Source organism: Chenopodium album, chromosome 16 (genome assembly GCF_948465745.1).
Source record: "Chenopodium album chromosome 16, dcCheAlbu1.1, whole genome shotgun sequence".
Classification (NCBI taxonomy): Eukaryota; Viridiplantae; Streptophyta; class Magnoliopsida; order Caryophyllales; family Amaranthaceae; genus Chenopodium; species Chenopodium album.
In genome coordinates, this window is record NC_137849.1 from 3,886,538 (window position 1) to 3,913,672 (window position 27,135).

Genomic DNA, 27,135 nt, shown 5'->3' on the forward strand with positions numbered 1-27,135 from the left:
ATACTTTTTTTTTTTCCCCCTATAATACCTTGAGTCATTAATGACTTATGACTCTATACATACCCTTAAATACTAATTTATGCTTACTTGATACGAGTATCTATCTTGGTACCAAAATACTTCTTCATAAGCACCAACAACCACATAATTAGAATCTAGAATTTAAGCTTTGTTGCTACCACATACTTTGTTGTTAGTACTAAAATAGTAGTACCAGTTAAAGAATATTAGCACAAAAATGATAATAAGATAGAAATTAAAATTTTCAATTCAACTTGAAATTTATGGTAATTTGAACTTAAAATATTAAACTCGACAAAACTCAAGACTTGACTTAATTTTACATGAAAGTGTAACAAGTCGAGGTCGAGCCACCCAAGCTCATTTTCAACTCACTCGATTAACACCCCTAGTGGCCCTAAGCTAGGTACATAGTAATTATTTTTCAAAGCATTAGCAAATAAAAGCATTATTATGCTTTTAAATGACTAAGGCCAAAGGAGTGTTTTTAGGGTTTTGAAAGGGTTTAGGACTCGTCTCCATTCTTGCATTACCAACCATTGAAGCTACTACACACTTACCTCCAATGGCGTCAAACAGCGAAAAATTCCACAACCTCGAAGATTCTGATTTCGACATTGATGAAGATGGCGATGAGCTCGAAATTGATCAAGGTTGGAACGATTGGAACGCTGATGAAAATGACGATGACGCCGACGAAGATTCGGAATTCAAGTGTTTGTTTTGTGAATTCAGCTTTAGTTCTTGCGATTCATTGCTTCAACATTGTCGTTCAATTCACCATTTTGAATTTCCTCGCTTGAAAAAGAGCTTTGGGTTAGACTTTTATGGCTGCTTCAAGCTTGTTAACTACATTAGAGCTATGGTATGTTTGTCTAATCTTCAATTCTTTTGCTTTTTTAGTCTATTCAATTTGATTCTTGTTATTTTGTTTATATCATGTGAAATTTGGTTCATAATTGCTTTAACAATGTGTTAGAATCAGTTCTTTTACTATGTTATTCGGACTTGGGTACTCGTGTTGGACATGGGTACGTGTTCAAGTGTGCAGTTATTTTGCGAAAAAAATTCATTATGTTGGCCCTAAATGAAGTGTCCAGGAAGAGTGTCAGGATCCGACATGAGTACTGTAAGAAAAAATGAAGAATTGGAGTAGCTTAGGCTTTTAGCATTCCAAATAAGACCTTTTTTCTAGCTAAATTTTCCTTTTTACAATTTTTGCTAATTCTCTGAGAATCAAAGTGGTTCAATAAGAGACAAATGGGCTTAATGATTTTGCTTGAGCTCTAAAAATAATTAGTTGTCCAAGCATTGTTGAGGATGAATTTGCAGCTGATTCTTGCTTGAACTCTAATAATTAGTCATTTTGCGGCTTTCCTCAAAAAAAAAAAAAAAAAAAAAGGGCTTAATGATTTTGCTGAATTATCTTATGAATTTTCTATGGTATTATTTTTTCTTGTTTGTCCTGTAAATCAATGTGGTGATTTTGTTTTCAGGTAGCACAAAACACTTGTTGGAGCTGTGGCCATCAGTGCAAGTCCAATCAAGAGCTACTAAATCATCTTCATGATACAAAATTTTCGGAGGAGTTGAAGTTTTTGTGGGATGATGATAAATACTTGCAACCGTTCATGGAAGGGGATTCTTTACTCTATAGCTTTGATCAAGATGAAGATTTTGAAGATGAGTGTATGCCACCCATTGATGAGGAGGAACTATCACGAATAGTGGGAGAAGCGAAGGAATTATCACGTTTATTGGGGGACGTGCAAAAAGTATGTCCTGATGATGAAATGATGTTAGATGCTGATTCCTCTAGCCCAATTGATTCGAATAAGAAAGTAACGAAAGTGATGCCTTCTACTTCTATTGCTAGCTCTTCCAGGGAAGCAATGGTGAATGGTGTTGAGCGTGATTTATCTGATAAAATGCAAAAGAATCTGTCCCTTAGGGCTTCTTTTGGAAGAGTTGCAGCATCAGAGATTAAGAAAGTAAATGAGAGTTATTTTGGATCCTATAGCTCCTTTGGCATCCATCGGGAGATGTTAAGTGACAAGGTCCTGAACTTATACAAATAATTATACTCTGCATGACAATTAAATTCCCATTCTTAGATTTCTTGGATCCTATGACATGTTTGTTATGTTGGCCTCATTACTGTGACTGAGAAACCTCCTTATGGTGTTGCAGGCTAGAATGGATTCATATAGCCGAGCTATATTGAAAAATCCATCTCTTTTTGGTGGTGCTGCCGTGATGGACGTTGGTTGTGGGACCGGTATACTTAGGTGAGACCTCTTTATAGATGTATAGTGAATTGTACAATCATGTCTGTATTTGCTGTTGTCTGCACATTTTGGATTTTAGGTGATTGTACCGAAAATATGTGCTTCTTATGTTGCTTTTTTACATTGTGCACTGTTGCAAGTTCTGATGCATGATTTTAGTGGTTTGCTAATGGATAGTATCATGTTCGAAGCTTTTTGAAAACCTACTTGTAGACATGGATCTTACTCCAAAGTTCTTGATTGTAATTTTTGTTGCAGAGTCTATTGGATGCCATTCAATATATTGAATTTGTTCAATTTTGGCAACTATTACTAATATACTTTGTTGCTTTGGCACTGTGCTCGATGGTATCTAGCTTTTGATCTTGTGTGATGCACCAGTTGCACAAGGTATCTAGCTTTTGATTTCAGAATGAAATTTACTAAGAAATGAAATACTGGAAGTTGGCAATGTTACAAAGGCGGTAGTAGTGGTGGAAAGTGAAGAGGTTAAAAAGAGAGGTTGGAGGGTCAAATTAGTTCTGGAGGCAACTAAATCAGGACTGTTGCAAAACTCTTCTTGTTGCATTGTTGAATGTAGCGTGCTTATCTCATAAATTGTTCAAAAGTGATTGCATTTAACACTATCACCTCATCAATAATGGTTAAACCAATAAATTAGAGGTCATGAGTTTGAGGGTGGAGTGGATAGGTCATGGGTTTGAGGATAGAGTGATGTATATTATTTTGTAAAGGTTAAGTAAACATGTCAAAGAACTTGCATTATGTGGGACCATGCAAGCGACTTATCATTGCCAAGGTGGAGGGTCCAACTTCCAAGTGACGATGTTCCATGAAAGGGCAACACCTTTTTAAAGATACTATAGATTTTACTGCTAGAAATTGCTAACAAGTGCTTAATTGCTTATCGCTGAAAGAAAGGACAACTTTGATTGATGATATTCTATTATACCTTCTTCTTTCTGTTGTTTGAACTTTGAATGAATACATTTGACCCTTTTTGAGAAACAAAAATTTTATCCCTGTCTTCTTTTATCCTTACCATAATGAAGGAATCAAAGGCACAAGAGGTAAAATGTAGAGTACAGATCTAGGGCATGATAATTTTCTTTAAAATTTTATGTAATCTAGAGGGAATAATACTTTGAATCACACTTCGTATGTATATGACCTCCAGATTGTGTTATAGTGGAATGTTTTTTCTCTCATTGAAATATGACTATATGAGTGCCAGGTCTAATAGGTTCAAAGAAATTCAGTTAAGAGCTATTTACTTCAGTTTAGGGCTAATGAGTTCAAATTAGGGCAAGTTAGTTCATTTTACCACTAAATATATGCTTAGGTAAGGGAAATACTAGAAAACAATTCAGGGTCTTCAGGTAAAAATTATGGATTCTAATGTTGTGGTATAAGTTCTACTAGCTCAGGTGCACCATTTATCATACTGTATTTCCTGCTATTGTTTCAGCTTACTCTTAGTAACTATTTCTCAGTCTTTTTGCAGCCCAGGCTGGGGCTTCAAGAGTTATTGCAGTGGATGCAAGTGAGAAGATGGCTGCTGTGGCCACTCAGGTATTCTAGGCTTTCTAGCTTTTCAGCTTAACTTCTTGATCTCACAATACTAACATCAGTATCAACTTCATCAAATAAACCTTTGTAATAAATGAAGGGTATTGTACTGTTTGTAGATTGCGAAAGACAACGGCTTTTTAAGGAATGAAAGTATTTGCAAAGGTAATAACCAGAGTTCTGGTGTAGTTGAAGTTGTCCATGGTATGATTGAGGACATTGAAAAGTCGGTATCAATTGAACCCCACACTATAGATGTCTTATTGAGTGAATGGATGGGGTACTGTTTGCTCTATGAATCAATGCTCAGCTCTGTCCTCTTTGCACGGGATCGATGGCTGAAGCCTGGAGGTGCTATTCTGCCTGATACAGCAACAATGGTGAGCCGTACAATCACTGTATATTTTTCTTTTTATGGTCATTTGTTGAGGTTTAGTACACCTGTACAATCACTGTGAGATGCCTCTATAGCCAATGCTTCCGATAATTGAAATAAACATGAATATATGTTTCCAGTCATCAGAAATTAAATGTTTTAAGTTTCCTATAACTAACTGAATGCTTAAAAACATCTTTATTCCATGTTTAATACATGGTTGTCCCATTCTTTCTCTTTTGTCACTTCTGCTCTCAGGAGTCGAGGCAAAGTAATTTTGTATCACATACTGTCATTTCATTTAGGAGTCACTTGTTACATGTTCAAAATGACTAGACACTTGATATATATTTATTTAAACATTATGGCACCGCTTTGCTGTAATTTCTTTTTGCCTTCTAATGACCAGGCACATGATATTTACTCAAATATCATGGCACCTCTTTGCTGTAATTTTATTGAAATTTATTCCTTTTACCTCTTGAATGTATTGATGCTGCAAGGAACTTATATCTTTTGTCAATTTTCTTCAGTTTGCTGCAGGCTTTGGAAAGGGTTGTACCAGTCTTCCCTTTTGGGAAAATGTGTATGGCATTGACATGTCTTCTGTTGGCAAGGAACTTGTTAAAGATGCTGCTGAGTTTCCCATTGTTGATGTTGTCAATAGCCATGATATTGTGACTGAGACTGCAACTTTGAAGGTTTGTTCTCCTTATCTTTTGTACTGCAGATTTTATTTGTCCTGTTTCCTGACACTTGGTGTGGGAGATAATTTACATTTTAAGTGTTGAGTTAGAGTGGGAGCTTCTGTTAACTGTAATGAATAAGTCCTGGATGTTAGGTGGCTGATCTTGCACCAAGGTAGGGTATGCGGGGTGGGTGGAACATGGAGGATTAGAGGAAGGGTTCTCTATTATTACAGTAATTAAATCATCCTCTGAAGAGCAAAGTTGCAATATATTTCGAGTCATGTACCCAAAAATTATTGTAGAGAGTTGTTGATGCTTAACATGGGCAATAGATAGATATCTTGGGCTGGATTTCCTGCTCTGAGCTCAATTTCATGCATATTTTGATTCGTTTCTTTGTTAACTTCAGCCTATTGTTAGAATAGTGGACTCTGAAGATTTATATCCTGATATGCTCAATTTCTTCATTTCAGAACTTTGATTTAGCAACCATGAAAATTGAAGACATGGATTTTACTTCTAGCATCGAGTTACAACCTAAGTTGGGCAGTGTCACCGAATCAAGTGATGTGAAAAATGGAGTGACATGGTGTCATGGAGTTGTTTTGTGGTTTGATACTGGTTTTACAAGCAGATTTTGCAAAGAGATGCCTGCTAACTTATCCACTTCCCCATACACACTGAAGACTCATTGGTCCCAGTCAATTTTCACCTTTAGGGAACCCATAGGACTCTCATCAGGAAGACTTGATGCAAAGAGTTCAGCTGTCGTTGGAACTGACTCCTGCCCAGCCTGGAAGATTGAGGTACGCATTAGTATTGTTCGTGCACAACAGCACCGAGCCATTGATATATCACTGGAGACTTCAGCAGTCAGCCATGATTGCCGAAGACAAGCTTGGCCTGTACAGATTTTTAACCTCTCTTAGAGCCTTATATCTTTGTTGTTCTGTTATCATTGTATCAGTTGATTGATAGTGGTCTTATTTTCCCTTTTATTTTCAATGTATTAGTTATTATTAATAGCCAGTTATGGCCTCCTTATATAAACATCCACCAATTTTGTTTCCTTGTCGGATCAAACTTCACTCGTATTGGAGATGTTTTCGTTCATTTGTGATTGTCAAGTGTTCACTTCACAGCATAATCTTGGTTGTCTTGTTTTCGAATCTGACCTACTGAACACAGAGCTTCTTGATAAAAGTTTGTTTAACTCATCATATTAGACCACACTGTCCTATTCATGTCTTCTGATTAGCTTATCTATGGAATACCAGTCTCCATAGTCCATACACTGAAAATAAAAGTGTCATGTATCTTCTCCTCTACATGAATAGAGGAAGGAAGTGAAATGGTATCCAGTTAGTAAACCGTCTATTTCTTGTAGAGAATCCTGATGGACCTGATCTGACTTAAAGTAGCGTAATTACTTGAGAAGATTACCAAAACTTAACATTTGTGCTTTCAGACCCCTTGAAGCTTGGCCACAGATATATCATATTAGTAGCAAGAAAATTCGGGAGAAGAGTAACACACTTCCACCCCCCCCCCCCCCCCCCCCACACACACACACACAAGAAAAAAAAAAAAAAAAAAAAAAAAAAAAAAACAATACACACACGATTGGTTGCCATAGAAATCTGTAAAGACCCAGAAATACCTGTTATTATATCTACAATAATAACAATACAACCTTATAATATGCATACAGTATTAGGTACCATTTAAAGTACCCATAATTCATACATTATCTCATTTTAGCTCTCACTGTAATTGTGAACTTGCTTCCATCAGCTTAGCTGGAATGGACAAATAAAATTCTCAGAAATGACCAGCAACAGCAAAACCTATTGCTTTATTCACCACCTGCAGCCTCTGTAGGTGTAGCTGGTCCTTTGGGAATCCACTTATATACTGGTGCTTTCGATTTGTTTGCCTCAGGCGCTTGTGGTGTTTTTGCGCGTGGCACCCACTGTGAAATTACCCTATGTTGCTTGATTGTCTTTGCTGTGATTTCTTGCCATTTGTTTTTCTTGTTCTGTTTTGGTCTAGCAGGACTTGTAATGACAGGTTTTGGTTCAATCTCCACTTTCACATCTTGTATTTCGCTTCCACATAAATCAACCACTACAATATTTTTTGATGAAGTATTCTTTATATCAGATTCTGCTTCTGAAGCTTGTTTGTGATTCCCTGCATCAAGAGCTCTCTGTTCTGAAGAAATGTCATCAAGATCTTTCTGTTCCAAGGGAATATCATCGAGTGTTTTCTGTTCTGAAGAAATATCACCGAGAGCTTTCTGTTCCGAGGGAATATCATGAAGTGTTTTCTGTTCTGAAGAAATATTGAGAGCTTTCTGTTCTGAAGAAATATCAGCAAGAGCTCTGTGTTCTGAAGGAATATCATCGTGTGTTTTCTTTTCTGAAGAAAAATCATCGAGTGTTTTCTGTTCTGAAGAAATATCGTCGAGAGCTTTCTGTTCTGAAGATATATCAGCAAGAGCTCTGTGTTCAGAAGGAACATCATCGAGTGCTTTCTGTTCTGAAGAAATATCATCAAGAACTTTCTGTTCTGAAGAAATATCACCTATTTCTTCAGCATCCAAATCCCATCTAGGAGTGCCATTGTGTAATGTGCAGTCTCTGTTAATATTATCCACCAAATTTGTCTCTGGAACTATTGTGCTGTCGATAACCTTCCTGTCTTCGCTCTCTGGCATAGGTGTAAAAATCTCTTCAACCTCAAAAAATTCATTGTCGGAATCATTGTATTCTTCCCCAGCTCCTAATTCCAAGGTAATATTTACTGGTACTTCATTCATGTTTCGAAAGAGAACCTAACATGAAGAGAAATTAAAAATAAAATAAGTCATGTACAGCAGTACAGATACAGCTAATCAGTTATAGCCTTTGTTCTATATTTGAGCTTTCTTTGGACTTATTGAAGCTTCTGAATTGAACTTAAATAGCCTTTATTTAAAACTTACTTTTCTAAAAAGTTATTTTTCAAATTTAAATGGAGCACATCATTACCTCTGCTTTGAAATTCCTAGCGACCTTTGTGTTCCAGGGAACATCCATATCATCACAGTTGAGTTCCAATACGTTTGATCGGACAAATCCTGTGTGGAACATGATTTTGAATATCATTTCTTCTGAAACTTGATCGTCATGCAAATGGATACACTCGAGGAAAACATCACCCTGGATCTGACAACGAAGTTCTAATTTCACGAACTCACATTCTTCCTGCAGTTCAGCATCAAACAACCTCTGAAAATTAGAGAGCTTTACTTTTGAGATTTCAGACCATCTTATTATGACAAAGAAAGCAAAGAAGGGAATGGTTTTTTCATGCCTGAAAATAGCATGGAGACCCCGGGTTTAAGAATAGCTTTCCTCCTTTTCTTAATGAGCATTTATAGAGCTCAAAAAAGCCAAGTATGACTGAAATTTTACCTTTGAGTAATTTAAAGCAGGTTCATCTGCCATGAATGATGAAAATACAAGCCGAGCACTATTTGTCTTTGCCAAAGGGTCCTGGCAATACACTCGAACCACAGGCCTGCAACCTTTCCCACCATTAAGTAAAGGAAGATTCCTCAGTAGAAGATAGTCTATTATTACAGGTGCATCTGACGGAGGCCATTCTGAAGCTGAATCTCTTCCCGTAATGTACTGAAGGTATCTTAACTGAGAAGCTCGAGGATTTATTGGTGATATTACAGAAGAGAGTTCCTTTGGCGCTTGCTTATATACCATTTCAAGAGTCTTTTGCTCTCCACTGTATTGCTTCCTGTAAAGCAAGAGACCTGCTAGCATGAACGCAAGCACAGGCCAGCCACCGCTCTCACAGTGCATCAGGATCACGTTCTTCTGACCCTCTAAAGATAACCAGCTCTCACTAGATCGTAAGAAGTAGTGAATCATCTCCAACGGAAGTAGAGGATAGCCCTCATAGTGGCAAGGGTAATCCACCACAGTCATGTCGTAATCAATCAGTATGTCTGACAGTAAGCTCATTTGCTCTCCTTCGCGGAAGTTAAACACCATGACAGATGCACCAGGATGGCACTTATGCAAACTTTTCACAATACCACCTAGGTATGACTTGCATTCTTTTTCACTCTTAACGGAAGTTGAGAAGCAGCTTTCGAACACTACATGATGGAGGTGAAAAAGGGCAGTTTTATCAACATTATTTGACTGAAATTAACAACACGCTTACTTGTCTGCATATATACATTGCTCTTAATCTAAAAGTTAGGGGCATATTATGCTAAAATTTGATGTTTTTTTTTTAGCATCACATGAATTTCATGTATGCACAATTTTTATTTTTTTTTTTTTTCACTCTACGCACTTCAATTCATTTCTCAATTTTTTTCACGATATAAAATGCACCAATTATTATATGCAATGGCCTAGGAGCGGCGGACGCACACATGAAAAGGGCTAGTGTATGCGTTTATGTATGATAGCATATTAGCATGTGGGTGCATTAGAATGTTGTGACTTTAAGTTGTGAGGACCAAAACCGTTGACATGAACATCCTTATATAACCCGAGTTTATTGTAGATTAAAGGTTTCAAAGTTTTGGAGAGATGAAATGTGCATTGATTGGTATACTAAAGCCATTGATTGGTAGCACAAGGGAAATCATGAATCCTTCTTAGTTAGTTCCCCGTCTTTTGAAGAAGTATTCATTAATCATCTTGATTTAGAATTCCCTTATTTGCTCGAAAAATACTTATTTAGGAACATCTATATACCATAAACATTAATATTATTCTTATATGTGCATATGGATTCTAATTAGACTCCATTCCCTAGTTACAACGAAAAATTAATTGTTATAAAAGGTTAAATATCATTTTGTTTTACCCTAACAATAAGATTATAACAAAACCATTAATTTTTTTTTTGAAACGACAAAACCCTTAATTTGTTTCTAAAGAATAAGAATTTCCCTATTTTCACAAATATTTATTTGTTATAATAAGAGTTATGTATGATCATATAAGAAAAAAAAAATGTATAATAAGCTAAAAGGACATGCATATGCATATGCATAATCATAATACAAGTGTAAAGAAATATATACCATATATACGTTCAGATATTTCAAGAAGACGATCAGGAAGCCTTCTAGAGAATGATCGCCGGAATATTGACATGATGGATCGACAACCACGATGACAGTAACAACGACAACGACAATGACAACAAACGATTTAATTCAACAAAGCAATGTAAAACACAGTAGATAATGAAAGAAACAAAATATTGCGTGCGTACGTACGTAAACCTAGCTAGCTAGCTAAGGTGAGTATATGATGTTTAATATGGTGAATAATACAAATGGAATGATGTATTAGAAGAAAGGAGAAAATAAGGAGCAAAAGAGGGTCAAGAATGCATGATGAAAAGACATGAAGATAGAAAAAACAGATGAAGAGAGATAAGGTGGTGAGTTTGACTTCTGAATGTGTCAAACTTTGAGGATGAGGAGGAGTGAGCACGACTATCTTCATTTTTTCAATTTTTGGTAGTGGAGACAGCTGCACCAACTGTACTCTTTTCTTATTTATAAAATTACAATTATAATTTAATTATACCTTGTCAATTTTAAAGTTTTGTGTTACATTTCATCATCATTGTTGTATGTAACAAGCATGTTTAATAATTAATTTTTTGAAATATGGTAAAGAAAAGGTGTTTTTATCTTATTGGAATTCTAAATTAAGTTAAATTAATTATCTCAATTTAGAAAATTAATGAATTGTTATGTATACACGATATTTAAAGTAGGGATCTAACACTCACCCTTATCTTTAGGAACAGGGCAGATGGTGTACGTAATGTGATTTAAAAAGAGGGATAATAAAAATAAGGATGAAAAGACAGTAGAACCTTTGATAAAAAAGATGGATGAGGGAATTAAATAAGAGAGTAAGGGTATTTAATTAATTTACTAAATATCCCTATCTTTGTCTAAACTCATACCAAATCAAGGATAACATAATGGATCCCTCAAATAATAAATAATTCTTCGTTTGAATCCCTAGCTACCTTCAACCCTATCCCCATTCATATCAAATGCCTTTGTATTTTCCTTAGCTTTACCTGCTTTGTGCTGAGATTTGATCCTAGAACTTGGTTACCGACCTTCCAAAACTTTAACAAAGTCATTAATTAATTAGTTGAACTTAACATAGTATATGATTGACAAATTAAATATGAAGATCTGAATAATGTGTCGAGAACTCAAGATGTAGATAATTAAGTTTAGGAGTGTTAGACGTAGTCTCGAAATGTTATGACTTGGGCATGACTGAAAAACGAAACATTGAAAGGGCGGCGAAGAAGTGATAGAGTCCTGGAACACTTATGTGCAGGATGTGGCACGTCCGTGCAAATGAAGGCGCTCATGTTGTTTAATGTTAGTTCACTGTACTTGCTTAATTGTTCGAGTACGTAGGTGCCATCGAGTTTTTGTGAAGGACAACATGTTGATGCTGCATTTGGCACATCCGTGTTAAACAGTTAAACCTAAACACATAAAATGACCATTTGGTGAAATATTAACTAAATTTTACTATGATTCTATTTTTATTTTCTAAGAAGTATTTCCGTCCTTAAAAGTTTGAACTTCAACTCATTTATTATAGGCTCTTTAATCTAGGAATGCATTAAAAAATTAAGTAGGTATATGATAAAAATGGATTACGTAGAATAGAGAGGTAAAGGTGGATGAAAAACGATTGATTATGGCCATGTTTGGTAAATGACTTTTGTTAGCTTTTTAATTGGATTTTGGCTTTTTATTTTGGTCTAACAACCAAAAAACGTGTTTGGTAAATGGGTTTTTAGCTAGTTGAAAAGCCAGTTTTCCAACAAAAACAAAAAAATAGTCGTACTAGTTTTTTGGTATTGCTTTTAATAATTAATAATTAGTACTTAATAATTAGTAGTTATTAATTAATAATAATAATTAGTAACTAGTAATTAATAATATTGATGATAAATGAATAAGTACACATAATATTGTAATTAAGGTCATTTGTCATAGTTACAACCCATAGCTAACAACTTATTTTACCAAATATATTTGGAAAAATTGGCCGCAACAACACCAACTATGACAAAGGTGCGTGTAGCAGCACAACCTTTTAAGGGTGCGGTTTACGGCACAAACTATGTAATTGGGTGCACATATTAGCATAAATGACACTAATGAACTAAGGTTGCATGGAAAAAAGTGGAATCTTTATTATTTTATATAATTGTTTAAACATTATTTAAACATATATGATTTTCCATCATGCGTAACTAAATTAGCCTTACCTTTTTTTTTTTTTTTTCATTTAAGCATTTCTTGACCTCCACCATTATATTAAGCGGATTCCTTAAAAAAAAAAATTGTGCTATTATTTTCCTTTGTTCGCTTCTCCAATTACTATTTCTAATATTGATCTCACATGATTGACTTAGTTTCCTATCCCTTTCCACCTAGTTAAATACTAAATTGATAAATAAAATAAAAAATAAAAAATAAAATCATTTAAATACCTTTATTCTACAAGATTTCAGGATACATAGGTAACTTTCTAAATACTAATATCAAAACCCACAAAGTGATTTCAAATACTTAATTCAAAAAATAATTTTAGAGTTGGATTTTAGGATATGTCAAATTGATTTTTTTGTTTTTGATGTACAACACTTAAATTGTGGAGGTTAAGAGAGAATTAATTTAAAGGGAAAAAATTAATTATAATGGAAGAGGAAACTAAGTCAATCATCACATGAGATGTAAAAAAAGTAATTGAAGAAACAAACGATAGAAAATAATGGCGAAAACTTTTTGAAATAATTCAATTTAATGGTTATTTAATTACATGTGATGGAAAATGGAAAATTAAGTAGAATGAAATTAATCAAAAATATTTTTAAACAAAAAGGCATTAAAAATATTTAAGATTTCACTTTTAGAAGAAATCTACATTTTGCCAATGTCATTTATGTTGTTATGTGCACCCAAGTGCATAGTTTGTGATGTTGAGTGCACCCTTGAAAGGTTGTGCTGCTACACGCACCTTTGTCATAGTTGGTGTTGTTGTGGCCAATTTTTCCAATATATTTACATACAACAAATGGTCGAACTAGTACAAACAGCCAATTCCAATAGTCGGTCAAACAAGCCAAATTAAACAGTCAGCCACCAACAGCTAATTGCCAAAGAAAGCCAATGTAAGAGGGGTAGTGGTAAAATAGTTTACGTAGTGTGAGATAGGACATGTAAGATAGTATTTTGATGATATTTGTTAGAGTCTGTTCACATTTACTGAACTGAACTGAATATTTTATAATAGAGGGAAATTAAGAACTGAACTGAATTGAACCGAATATTTATGATAGAGGGAAATTAAGAGCTAAACCGATTCAAAAATTCGGATTCACGGCCCCTCATTGCGTGTCGGACTTTTAGAAAGGGAAAGAGTCGGCAACTCAGTGAGTGTGCAACGTAACTTGGCAGAAGAAGAGCCCAAAACAATACCAGTGTCATCACTAAACCGCAAACAAAATCAAACAAACAACCGAAACTTTCGTCTCGCAAAAATCCATCTTCCCATTTTCTCTTCAATGATACTTACTCATTAAGCAAAACCAAAAACAAAAACGGTGGTATAGTATAAATCTATGTTGAGCATCTCATTCTTCTTCCACCACTCTTCTTCTTCATCTCTCGTTTTTCTTCTCTTTTTCTCTCTCCTACTATTCCAGCGATCAAAAGGGTATTGCTCTGATTTTGAATCTCAACCTTCAATGGCTACTCTCGGTGGTTTGCGCGAATCTCAAGGTGTTTCCAATGATGCTGAGATTGAAAACCTTGCTCGTTTTGCCGTTGATGAACACAACAAGAAAGAGGTTAATTTTTTTTTCCTTGATTATTTTGCAATTTTTGAAGTTGCCCGTTTCATAGTTTTGCATGAATTTTTCTGGGTTTTTCCTATTCTTTCAATTTTCTGCAAATTTTTGTAGTTACGCCAATTCAGAGTTTTAATTGTTATTATTGGTTTTTTAGGTTTCTGCAAATATTGAACTTACCCATTTCATTGTTTTGCATAATTTTTACTGGGATTTTGTGGGTTTTTCTGATTCCGTTGTTTTGAAAAATAGGGTTTGATCATGATTTCTGTGTTGATCATAAATTTTGCTGGGTTTTTAATTTTTGTTTGCTGTTTATTCATTTTACATGAGAAATTAAGGAATTTAGTTAACTTTATGATCTTCTTCCAAATTATTTCCATCAGAAACTTAAGTAAATTTATTTGCTGTTTGCCTGTTTATAATTGGCATTCATTGAATCATTGGGTGTAATAAGCTTAGAAAATTCGAGTACCATATTGTGATAACCGTTTCATATTTTTGCATGAATTTTTGAAGATTCCCGTTTCATAATTTTGCATTGAATCATTGGGAGTAATAAGCTTAGAAATTACTAGTATTGTGAATTGTGATAAAAACATTATTCTCATATTTTCTCAATTTACCTGAATGAAGAATGGTATGCTGGAGTTCGCAAGGGTTATAAAGGCAAAGGAACAGGTGGTTGCCGGTACGTTGCACCACTTCACCATCGAAGCCATTGATGCCGGTAAGAAGAAACTGTATGAAGCAAAGGTATGGGTGAAGCCATGGTTGAACTTTAAGGAATTGCAGGAATTCAAGCATACTGAGGAGTCCCCTGCTGCATTCAGTTCTTCGGACCTTGGTGCTAATCGAGGTAATATGAAGGTTCATGTTAAGAATTGTCGTTGCAAAAACGGTTAGTGGTGTTGATAATTTGTATGAGCTTGCCACTGGATCATGGACTGGTTTCATTTATAACCAGGTTTAGAATTACTAGTTGCTATAACTACGCTTAGCATTTAGGTTTAAACAAGATGAGAACAAATGAAATGAATCGAAAGAAAAGATTACGAAATTTTTCGTAGGATCAAAGCATGAACCTTATTGATATGTTTCTTTACCATAGTTTACATATAGGCTCGGAGCGTGACTTTAATTGCAGGGTATTGAAAATTGTTGCTGTCTGTAAGTTTGTAATCCATTCCACAATGACTATTATACTCTCTATGTTTTGCTATTCTAATTTGACTGTTTTCTCCCAGCAACTAAAAATTTGAGTAGCTGAGTTGTTGCTTCATACTTCTGCTTTAAACGATGGACTTTTACTTTCACTTAGTTCATTATCTAGAGTCCCTTGAAGTGGCTCAAGAGCAATTGACATCATTTTTTAAATCATGATAACTGTTGTGGGTTGGATAGAATTTTGATCAAGATTAGGGTACCTTAACGAGGTTTTTAAAATTTTGCCTAATGGCTCCACACCTTTTTCTGTTATTGTTGTTTTTAATGGGAATTACCTGTCAACTGTAACACACTAAAGATTGCACCGGAGCACCAACAAGTATCGTCTTTAAGTCAGGCATTTAGGTGTTGATTGTTCATCCTTAAGTCAACTGCTCAGCTTTTTCATTAGGTATTCAGTTCTGCCTCTGTGAAAAAGATGCAACCAGTGGTATATACTCTACTCCCCCATATACCGTGTATTTACAAAGGCAGTCTATAACATCAATAGGGTAATTTTTGGCCCAATTTAAATAGTTAGGTAGTGAAATGCATATCAGACTGAATCTAATACTCGATTGTTAGGTAACCCTTATATGATTTTGGGAATTACTACCTATGATGAATGGAGACCAACTACTTCTTGTGCTGCTGTATGATCTTTGTATTTTGCTTGATTTCTTGAGGTATTTAAACTGAAAAATTTTGGAAATTTTCATTAAACGTCTTTCTTACGTGATTTATTCCTTGTCATCATCCATCGCTTTGCTTCTATGTGATCTTCACTGTGCTGGCACTAACTTTTGCTTGTATGTACAGAAGGGCATGCCCCAGGATGGAAAGATGTGCCTGTCCACGACCCTGAAGTGCAAAATGCTGCAAATCATGCTCTCAAGACCATTCAGCAAAGATCCAACTCTTTATTCCCATACGAACTGCAAGAAATTTCTCATGCAACGGCTGAGGTTCGTCCTCCGATTAGTTATTGGCACTTTAAGTCTTGTTGGATCGTAAGAATCACGTTTTTTTCCCTCCTAGCTTGAGAAGGGTAGACGAAACTATACTCCCAAAAGGTGTATATGTGGGCATTTGATTCGATCTCAAATTAAGCAAAAATACCAACTTCTTCCCACACCTTTGCAAATTTGGAAGTACAATTATAAACAACAGAGTGAATAAAGATTTGACTAATAGAACCGAGGTTTGGGGTCAATTATCTATTAGTAGCCTCCCATCTTGTTATTGATCTGGGGCTGAGGTAGATTTGCTGAGTGTGAATAATTAATTAACTTTCAGTGATATTCGTAGTTTCTCAGGTAGTCAAGCTGCATAACAAGGACAATATATGCTTAAACTCTGATCCAAACTGTTTTAAATGACAGGTTGTGGAAGACACTGCTAAGTTTAACCTGCACCTTAAAGTGAAGAGAGGAGAGAAGCAGGAGTCTTTCAATGTGGAGGTGCACAAAAACAGCGAAGGCAACTATAACCTTAATCAGATGGGCAACATTGAGCCTGAGTTCGAGAAGAAAGATTGAGTGTTGGAGATCCAGAGATCCTCGTCTATAAGGCTTCTGATGGTTAAGTAATACTCGTAATAACTAGTACGTACGGAGTAGTAAGTAGCAAGTACAGCTGACTTGGTTTGAGTGTAATAACTTCAACTTTTGTGATGGTGGTACTGTCTTATTTCAATGTATGATGACTTTAATTATGTGTAATGAAGCTTGCTTTCTTATTCTCTGTTCTTTTTTCTTAAAAGAGAGGTTACACTTCCAACTTACAAATCTATAGATTACAGCATTAGGTATACATACTACCTCTGTGTTATATATTATGTGCAATATTTACAAAAAATAGTTGTCATACATTATGTGCAACAATAAATTTTTTTTTTCTTTTAAGTCGTAATTTCTCTCTATCTCTCCTTTCATCACATGCTGGGAAGGTTCTTTGAACGATGAGTCTTCTTTACATGATGTGTATTGTTTGTACTGTAAAAATTATGTATTGTTAAAGTACATATATATTGAATTAAAAAAAAATAACCCTTCAATTTTTTTCATTCATTCACCCAGAATATGGTCTCTCCTCTCCTTCACCTTCTATCTCATTCTTCTTAATTTGCTCCATTGAATTTTCATCAAGTTTGAGGCTTGAAGCAAACGTAATTTGAAGGAACCTTGAAAATTCAATTGACATAATTCATTTGTTTTCATCTATTTTAATATCTCCCCTCGTTGATCTAAAACCCTAATTTGTAGGGTGTTAGTTTCTAATCAGGAATTAATCAATTGCTATTTTAATAGAACCAATTATTTCTGAATTAATGAAAATTGAAATCAAACAAATGAATATAATGCCAGTAATTTCTGAATTAATGAAAATTGAAATCAAACAAATGAATATAATGCCAGTAAGTTAATCTTTAGGCAATACACCGCCAATCGGCCATCAAAGTTTTGAGTGTACATGTGCTTGGCCTTGGGATTGAAATGTTCCTTCTCCATCTACCAAATCCTTGGAGGCTTGGATAGTTGGATGTTATTATACTGTAATTAGAAGCTTAGAGCAAAAACTGATACTACGTATATACTACGTTATTAGAATAACATACAATCATTCTATTTCGTATTTATTATTGTGCTATCAAGTATCAAGTTCTATCAAAAAAAAAAAAAAAAAAAAAAGGTAGGTTAGGGTGTGTTTTAATCAAGTCCTATCAATGAATTATCGTGCTATCAAAGTATCAAGTTCTATAGAAAAATATTGATAATTCTCCTACACTGTAGTGTAAAGGGCCGAAATCACAAAAACTAAAGATCAATGAGGAAAAATTTAATATATCGTGCTATTCGTGGAGAAAAAAATTAAAAAATTAAGAAAAAAAATTATTGTAGAGGAAAAAATTTTCGCTTTGCAAAACTCGATCTCCATCATTGGAGGTTTGGTTCTTGCCTTTAATATCAGTTGCATAATCTTGGTGTTCGTTTTATTTAAATTTCCCACACAACTTGCACTTATAAGGATAATAAACCCTTACATGAGGGGATTGTTTAATTGCTTTCTTTCCTTGCTTTTGCCATTTTTGGCAATTTTGGTCCGTTGGGAAAACTTTTTATGTTCCTTGTTGCATTTATTGGAGATTATAGCAAAAACACAATTTAATGCTTAATATTTCCACTTAACTTTTTATATGCAGGCTGCATGTATCATTTTCCTTCGTCAAATGTCAAATATCCTAAAAAAAACTCAAGAACATTAAGAAAAAACATTCAGAGTACTCTGAAAATGACGCGACTCTGCACTGTAACATCCAACTACGTTAAAAATTTCTGCAACTAAAGATGATAACAATGCAAGCCTTACAACCTAATAATTAGAAAACCTACTAATCATCAATTATACAGATCCAGCAGAGACCATAATTAAAGAATTCTAGTGTCTTTCCTTAACCCCCCCAAGGAATAGGTCTCCACTTTCATCTACATTTTCTCCTATTTTCTCCTACATTGACACTTTTACCAGCTACTCTTCATCATAGTCCTCATCTTCGTCTATTCTTGAGTTAAATTGGGCAATCTGATGTGGGTCGATGGCCATCCCATCAACCTCAGAGAGCAACTCTTCATTCTTGCTTTCAGGAGGTGGTTCAACTGATGCAGCAGCATTTTCTGCTGCTGTTACAGTAGGTCCTACTTCCTGGTTTTCAGCAGCTACTACATCAGCATTTAAATCAAAATTCCGGACTGCCGTGTCTGCATCACCTACAACTGGACTCTCCTTCATTGGATCTGGTTTATTGGGATCATCGTCTGTGTTGGGTAATTGGATAGGGCAGGGCTTGTTGATGGGCTCAAAAACTGTCGATGGCTCGGCTTCCATCTCATGGTGAGAGGGTGTCTCTCTTTCTAATGGGGGCCTTCCCCGCCCACGACCTCTCCCTCGGCCTCGCCCTCTACCTCTACCACTGCCGCTGGCATGGCTCATTTCTTGCTGCATTTAGTCAACAAAGGCTATTATAAACCATAGATTACTAAATAATTAAAATACTATTACTAGTAAACAATCATATGGAAGCAAGTCAGCAACAACAAACATATACTTCGTATTTTATTTTTACCATAGGGTTGTCAAAAAAAGAAAAATGCCTTCTTTACAAAATCAAAGAAGACTAAGAAAACAAACAAACAAAAAAAATTTAGATTCTTCACATTAATTTGTGCACTGATTGCTGTAATGCTATGCTGTAAGGAGTCTTTGGTGAATGATCACAACCATTTGTATGAATATAATTATTTTATTCTAAATTATTCTAAATTATTTTATTCATTAAAAAAATTAAAAAAAAAAAAGAAACTTTGAGGTGAATGACATCGATAATATTTGCAAAATAATTTAGAATAAAGTTATTAGGTTAAGAAAAGATACTAGAATTCTTTAATTATGGTCTCTGCTGGATCTGTATAATTGATGATTAGTAGGTTTTCTAATTATTGGTAATGACATCGATAATATTTGCAAAATGACATCGATAATATTCTAAATTATTTTATTCTAAATTATTCTAAATTTAGAATGATCACAACCATTTGTGCACAGGTTACAGCTAAAAACACCCCCTCACAACCTGAACACAGAAACAAACCTTCCAGCTACCAACTTAGAACGTGTATTACCCGATTAAGGCACTGTTTGGATCAAGTTATTATCTGAAATTAAGTTATCTGAACTTGTCTAGACTAAGGGCCTGTTCACATTTACTTAATTTCAGTTCAGTTCAGTTCAGTTCAGCTCTAATCAGTTGAGTTCAGTTCAGTTCAGTTCCAATCAGTTCAGTTCAGTTCAGTTTAGTTCAGCTCTTAATTTCCCTCTCACATAAAATATTCATTTCAGCTCAATTCAGTTCAGTTCAGTTCCAATCAGTTCAGTTCAGCTCCAATCAGTTCAGTTCAGTTCAGCTCAGTTCAGTAAATATGAACAGGCCCTAATACATAGTATTTACTTATGTGATCTTAACTATTTGCCTAGTATTCCGTTAATCTACCAAACAAGAACATGGAGAATTGGGGAGTATATCACCAAAATGAAGTACTAGTAAGTTCTAGAGTACCATGTTAACAGTTAGCTTGCCTGCATAACTTTTATACAACTGAGAACTTCAAGAAAATCTTCAATTTTTGCCTCAACCATATAAGTACTTTATTCTAAATTATTTTATTCATAAAAAAAAATGAAAAGAAAAATATTATTGATGTCATTTTGCAAATAATGAAGCAAAATGATTGCATGTAGAAAACTGAACATACAACGTATATAAAAAAAAAAAAAAAAAAAAAAGAAAAGAAAAAAAAAGAATAAGGAAAACCCAGAGTATGCAAGTATCTCACCATCCTGCTTTTCTTCAACTCTTCATCACTGTCATGATACTCTTCAACAGCAGATTTCCTGGCAAAAAGGTTTGAACTGTCATTTCTTATAGAGTATTCTAAAAGTAAATCCACAGGAAAGAAGAGAGCACAAAACCCATCAGAGTTCAGACAGCAACTGCACTCACCTTCTCTTCATAGCAGTTCGGTCATCTGCATTTGCCTCAGAATTACCATAATCAGGAACCTTGCTCACCACGTCCTTCAGAAAATCAAACATGCTGAAGCTATGTATACAATGTTTTCTGCAACCACCCATTAAGAAAAAAATCAATAGGTGAACAACTTGAAGACAGGGAAAAATAAAGGGTTACATCAGATGGCTAGTTAAACCACCTGAGAGAACATTATGTTTGCTTGACAGCGTTCTCATGTCACACGTAAAACCCTTCCCCACAGAAAAAGGCAAAATATAAACAAGACCTTAACCATACAAGAGCATTAGACTATGCAACTGCAAAAGAGTAAACAGGTTTTCATGGGAGTATTTAATCTGATTAGGTGTACGGGGCTCCCTATTGGGGGCTCCCTATTGTTAAAGGGCACCTGGAACCAATCTCTTTTGTTTATAAATAATCTCAAGCTTTCACAAGGAATCAATGATCCCCAAAGCCTAATTCACAAAATGATAAACTAATAAATGGCAGTACCGTAAACAGAACATATGTCAGAAACTAATCCACAAGCAAATACACAAGAAAAAGCTTGCAATAGCGAAGTTTACATGGCCCAGAAGCCCCTGACTGAATCTTCTATTTTGGGCAGTTTCTTCCAAGAAAACGATTGGCGAATTCCTTGTTCCCAGCAAAGACCAGAGATCATGTCACAAATAAATTTCTTTAGTCTCACTAAACCATGATTTTTAATACACAAATGAGCATCTCAATACCTAACATAATATGCCAGGACAACATAAAGCTGCTAACAAAACCAACTTTCACATTCCTTTCAAAACCAAGGCCCCTCAATCCCTTGTCAAACATGATTATAGGGAAACGCTATCATACATGCAAAATCCTATAGAAGAACTATCTACAGTCCTTCACTTGTCAAATAAAAAACTCAAGGTGGTTACCCTTGCATTAACATTTAGGTTGTCAATAGAGGAGGCATTATACTTGTACATTATCTAGCCTTCTAAAATTTTAAGCTATGATGCTTATAATAGCTGTTTGGTAATACCTCCTAATATGTAATGACAATTATATCAGACTGTCAAGTAAAGCCTCTAATTAAACTCTCACCTAGGACAACATATAGTGCTCAAACATATAGAGCTTTACACATGAAAGGCCAGAAAGTCATGTCATAAAAAGGTATCTCCATTAAGTCGTTAACCCGTACAAGCAACTAGACTACTATTATGCAATATATGACCCAGTCAATCACCTTTCAAGTTTATTTGCCTCACTCCATTCTCATCCTCGGCCTTATTGAAAATGAAAAGGAAAATAAATACAAAAAACAACGTTTGGATTTTCTTTTTTCTCATCCTCGTCACATTAGATTCCTATTGTCAAACCATTATATCGAATCACTTTCCAATATTCAGGGATTTTTAAGAAGCTAGGCAATATGGAGTAAATGATATAACATACCCCGCCTATAATTAAAAGGGAAATAAAGTGTATAAATCCAATTATTAATACAAACCATACAATGAGCAGCAAAAGAAAATCCCCTACACTTACATGACAATGTCAAAAGGCCAAAATAGTTGCCAAGCATTCCCTATTATAAGATTCAGCAAAAATATACTTTTCATATAACCCACTTTGACCATATTTTAACAAGTAATTCCTCTGTTCCCCTAATATTGCAACAATAAGGGAAGACATGGAATTTAAGATGAGGAAAGAGATAGAGAGAAATAATATAGGGACCCATGTGATGAGGAGAGAGATAGAGAGAGTATGTGAATATATGGTAATGTTGCAATATTTGTGAAACTTCCTAAAATGGCAATTGTTGCAATATTAGGGGAACGAAGGAAGTAAATTAGAATGTAAGGTGATGTTAGCTTAATCATAATAAACTTCGACTCACTTTCCGTTTCTAGGTGTTTCAGAAAGTTCAATGATCCACTTTTACTTCATTGTACTTAACAAATTCATTTACTACCTTACTCCTTTTATGCTCTTAATCCTACACTATTTACACCTTTTAACCCTCTCATTTATTTTTATACACTATTTTCTTACACCCACTCACTTTATACAAATTTTCTTAGAAACAACAATCAGAAATAAGTGAGTCGAACTTTCAAAAATATTGGAGTATATTTTCAAAAAAATAATTTTTCATATAGCTTTTACCAATATCAATTAAAGATGATGATGGGCAAAGTTGTGCATAGGCAAGTGTGTGCAATCAAAGTGTAACAAGTAAATACAATAGGTAAGGAGTATGTATTTATTTGGTAGACGTCCAATCACTTGAGCAACTAGACTACTTTTGATTATTTTTTAATCACATCAAAACCATCTGAATTGTTAGCTTGATTTACCTAAATAAAATACACAATTAGAGGACCTCCAATAGGTAGTGCCAAACAACCCAAAGATTAGAAAATTCCACACACAGCACAAGAGCTTAAAATTGAAAGAAAATCAGCACTTAGTAAAAAAAAATCCATATATCAACTTACAAATGAAGAGAACTCATAGTTTTGGCTCCTCTTTGAAGGGTTATGTCATAAGTACGATCACAAAGGTCTTGCAGAAACAGTTCCAATGCCTTTGCTGCACAATATAAAATCAGGTTGAGCACAAAATCATAATTTCAAGTTTCAAAACTCAAAACTTGATGCTACTTACAAACTAAAACAGGAACTGCCATTGCTATCTTCCCAACATCTTCATCAGCTTGCATAATCTTTTTTATCCGAGCCTGCCAATTCAATCAAGAAGACATCATTAAAAATTGACCCATCATAAGTGCACCTTTGATAATTATCACATCCTAGTAATTGCATATGAACACTCAAATGTAAATACAATGCTGTGAAGCATTAAGAAACCAAATTTGCAATGGGCTGTAATTTACAAAAAGACAATGTGCAATAATGATCTCAGTAGCAAAAAAACATATTGTGCATATAGGAAAAGGGAAGGGGGGGGGGGGGGGGGGGGGGGGGGGGGGGGGGGCTAGAAAAGAAAAATGGTTTCTTCGGATAAAAAGATTATGAGATCCAAAAATTTTGGAGGGAAGAAGATATAGAGTGCAAGAGATCAACTGTGCCTTCTTTGGATGTTATGTTGAAGAAAGAGGGAAAGGAGGGGGTGGGGGGGGAGATGGTGGGAGGAATTAAAATTAATCCAAAACCTTTTCCTATTTCAATGTATGTAATATGACCTTCCAAAGTTGGAAACACTTGGAAGGAAACTAATTATGTATCGTTCCCTTCCCTTCCCTTCCCCTCCTCTCTGTTCCCTCCATAACACTTGTCCAAAAACACAGTGAATTGAACTGTAATAACTAAACAAAATAAAAGAGGGGGGGGGGGGGGGGGGGGGGGGAGGTGGGGCAGGGGGGGAAGACCCTTTCATCTTATAAGCGACCCAAAGTTTACCTTTGCTTTTTGTTAAGTTATTGGGTACTTGTCCAACAGATTAATTGCCCTGAATTCATTCATCAAACCATTTCACAGCAAACGCAATTACAAAAAGCTACTCCATAATAACTACGGTAACAAATCAAATGTGGGCGTATAAAGGGCCAACTATTAAACCCAAAAATCCAGGGGTTTTCACAGATAAATCTCTCCAAGAAACTAGCCAGTGATAACTAAGATAAAAAATAATAATAATAAACCCAGTAAAGCATCCCAAATGCCAAATCTGGCTAATACACAGACCAATTTCTGTAACATCCCAAATGCCATATCTTGCTGTGAAGTCAACAAATAGTACTCAGCATATTAATTGAACTCATACAAAATAACAAAAATTCCCAAACCACACTAGCTTCAACGATCAAAAGCGTCATCAAACTAATTCCACGATTAATAACATTCGCTTTAGGCCATTTCGAGACAAATAAACAGATATAAACATATCAGCATCCTAAATCATACAGCTCAGTTGAAAAATTCAGCACATCCTTCCTCTAATCACAACCTTTTAACATAAATGATTCAACTTTCAAACCCAATCAAGCCTTCACAGTTCACAACCTCTCCTACTCCTTCATTCCATGAAGATCAACAGCAGCACAATACAAAAATATCAACATGAAAAGTCAAAACTATCAGAAAACTAATTTGATTTCGACCCCTAAAAATTAGCATCACAGAATTTTTCCAACAAAAAGCAAATTCACCCATATTGAACCAATCAAACACTCAAAATAAGGCAAATTGAACATGACCCAGATCATATTATCATAAAAGGCATCAATCTTTTAACCAAAAATATAATAAAACCAACTAAATTCGACAGAATATGAAACACCCAAATCCTTTTATCCACAAATTTAATAATCAAAACACCAAAAACTTTCACAAAATACACTTAATTTATAATAGTACATAACAATCAAATTATAACCCACTGGATTAAAACATAGATTAAAAAATACCCATAAAAATTCAGATCTGGTTACATAATCAGAACAGATCAATAATAAATTAAGAAGAAAAAAATTAAGGGAAGAGGAGAGAGAAAGAAAGAAACATACAGCAGGGAAACGAGTATCGAGCTTCTTCCTCATGGTTTCTTCAGAATTTTCTCGTGAAAAAGGACAAATATATTTAAATTAATTAAGAGAAAAAAATAAAAAAGGGAGTTGCAGAAATAGATCAGAAGATAAACAGTAGAATCGAATTAAGCAATTTTGGGATCAATTAAAAGTGTTGTATTTACAGAGCTTAAAAAGGGGCAAATTAGCGAAAAATACAAGGTAAATTTGAGGAAGTTAGAATTTGGTTTGGTACGAGAAATAGAAAGACGGGAAGAAATTCAGGAAGATGTACATCCAATGAATTAATTTTTTTTTATATTAATAAAATAAAATGTTATTGGGGTCAAATGTTCAAGATTAATGTTCAAGATTAATTAATAAAATAAAATTACATTAATCTTCTTTTTTTAAAAAAAAAAAAAAAGACACATGGACAATTAAGAGTTAACGGTTTTTGTTGTCAATTACTCCCTCAGTGTTTTAGGGCCTGTTCACATTTACTTAATTTCAGTTCAGTTCAGCTCCAATCAGTTCAGTTCAGTTCCAATCAGTTCAGTTCAGTTCAGTTCAGCTCTTAATTTCCCTCTCACATAAAATATTCATTTCAGCTCAATTCAATTCAGTTCAGTTCAGTTCAGTTCCAATCAATTCAGCTCCAATCAGTTCAGTTCAGTTCAACTCCAATCAGTTCAGTTCAGCTCAGTTCAGTAAATATGAACAGGCCCTTAATAACTGTTACAGTTTGACCAAACACACATATCGAGACACGACTTTGACCATTAATTTATCTAATCATATGTTAATAAAATTATAGGGAAATCGATATTATGAAAGTTTACGTTATAACAAATCCAACAATGTATTATATAATAACATTTGTTTTTTTATATATTAGTAAATTAATCAAGTCAAACACATTATGTGAATAGTGAAAAAAGTCAAAGTATAACACTTATTAAAACACGGAGGGAATACGAGTATTTTGCTACGGTCTAAGGAGTATTGGATAAGTTTTATTGTTCACTAGTGAGATATTTTAATGTTTAGTTTGTAATTATTTTTTTTTCGTATGAAATTTTATGAGAAATTACCTTTTAAATTCTTGTTTTTATGAAAAACAATCTTTTAAAAAAATTGTAAAAAACCACCTAAAAATATTTGATGTAATTTGCCAAGATGCCAACAACAACAAAAAAAATGACAATTGAATCATTAAATTCAAGCTCATCAATACTATTATTTTAAAACATGAAGTTGGAAGGACACTTATCCTCTTCCTGCTTTCCTGTTTTAAAATTTTTTTTTAATTAAAAAATTATCACACATCTCTTCAATCCCAATCCTCAGTCATGTCTATTCAACAAAATAATTTTTACATTTTTTTAATTTAAAAAATTTATTAAAAAAATATAAAAAAAATAGCAATCTCAATAAATGCTATACCAAAAAAATAAACTCGCATCTATAACTCAGGTTTTTTTTTTTTAACTAACTTCTATTGGGTCTTCTTCTCCAACCGGCTTCAAAACTTCCATCATCAACCTATACCATCTGCAAGGACTATATCAACATCACTAACCCTATCATCAATAATACAATCAACCAATTTCATTGGCGTCGTCTCTTGGCTTATCTCAATCTAATTATATTATGTTTCCATCTTTATTAGTATTTATAATAGTTATCAATTAAATATATTGAACTTTATCTGTAGGCATTCTATGATACATTTGAAGATCAAGGTAGATTCATTTTATTTTTTTTCTATATTATTTTGTTTATCAATTAATTAGTATGGTCGACATATCAATTTAAAAAATTTCAATCATTCAAATTTTAATTGCATGTTTTAGTTCATATTTACAGTAATTTCAAGTTTTCAAGTCATAAATATTTTGGAAGATTCAAATGGATTGTGGTACAAATTCAAATTTATTGAAGAGTTG

General features: G+C 34.3%; 4 protein-coding genes across 5 annotated transcripts; 2 read left to right on the forward strand and 2 right to left on the reverse strand.

Moving 5' to 3' along the window:
- Positions 1-460: 460 nt before the first annotated feature.
- LOC145584691 (putative protein arginine N-methyltransferase 3) lies at positions 461-6,056 on the forward strand. Its single transcript, XM_081641499.1, has 7 exons — positions 461-886; positions 1,518-2,078; positions 2,212-2,309; positions 3,803-3,881; positions 3,998-4,258; positions 4,788-4,955; positions 5,417-6,056. The coding sequence occupies exons 1-7, from the start codon at positions 587-589 to the stop codon at positions 5,870-5,872; spliced, it is 1,923 nt and encodes a 640-aa protein (XP_081497625.1). The 5' UTR covers positions 461-586; the 3' UTR covers positions 5,873-6,056.
- Positions 6,057-8,350: 2,294 nt separating this feature from the next.
- On the reverse strand, positions 8,351-10,120 carry LOC145583759 (formin-like protein 20). Its single transcript, XM_081640739.1, has 2 exons — positions 10,048-10,120; positions 8,351-9,102 (listed from the first exon to the last, which is right to left on the reverse strand). Exons 1-2 carry the CDS (start codon positions 10,118-10,120, stop codon positions 8,351-8,353), a joined length of 825 nt encoding a protein of 274 aa, XP_081496865.1.
- A 3,425-nt stretch (positions 10,121-13,545) lies between these two features.
- LOC145586094 (cysteine proteinase inhibitor 6-like) lies at positions 13,546-16,818 on the forward strand. 2 transcript variants are annotated; one of them, XM_081642831.1, is made up of 5 exons: positions 13,546-13,874; positions 14,511-14,733; positions 15,900-16,045; positions 16,463-16,631; positions 16,712-16,818. In XM_081642831.1, the coding sequence occupies exons 1-4, from the start codon at positions 13,647-13,649 to the stop codon at positions 16,616-16,618; spliced, it is 753 nt and encodes a 250-aa protein (XP_081498957.1). In that variant the 5' UTR covers positions 13,546-13,646; the 3' UTR covers positions 16,619-16,631; positions 16,712-16,818. The 2 variants fall into 2 exon arrangements, with proteins under 2 accessions (XP_081498957.1, XP_081498956.1); XM_081642830.1 differs by having other exon boundaries at positions 13,547-13,874; positions 16,463-16,818.
- Positions 16,819-18,334: 1,516 nt separating this feature from the next.
- LOC145584693 (uncharacterized) lies at positions 18,335-25,436 on the reverse strand. Its single transcript, XM_081641500.1, has 6 exons — positions 25,187-25,436; positions 23,326-23,398; positions 23,157-23,250; positions 20,638-20,754; positions 20,471-20,528; positions 18,335-19,076 (listed from the first exon to the last, which is right to left on the reverse strand). The coding sequence occupies exons 1-6, from the start codon at positions 25,217-25,219 to the stop codon at positions 18,609-18,611; spliced, it is 843 nt and encodes a 280-aa protein (XP_081497626.1). The 5' UTR covers positions 25,220-25,436; the 3' UTR covers positions 18,335-18,608.
- Between the last annotated feature and the right edge of the window lie 1,699 nt (positions 25,437-27,135).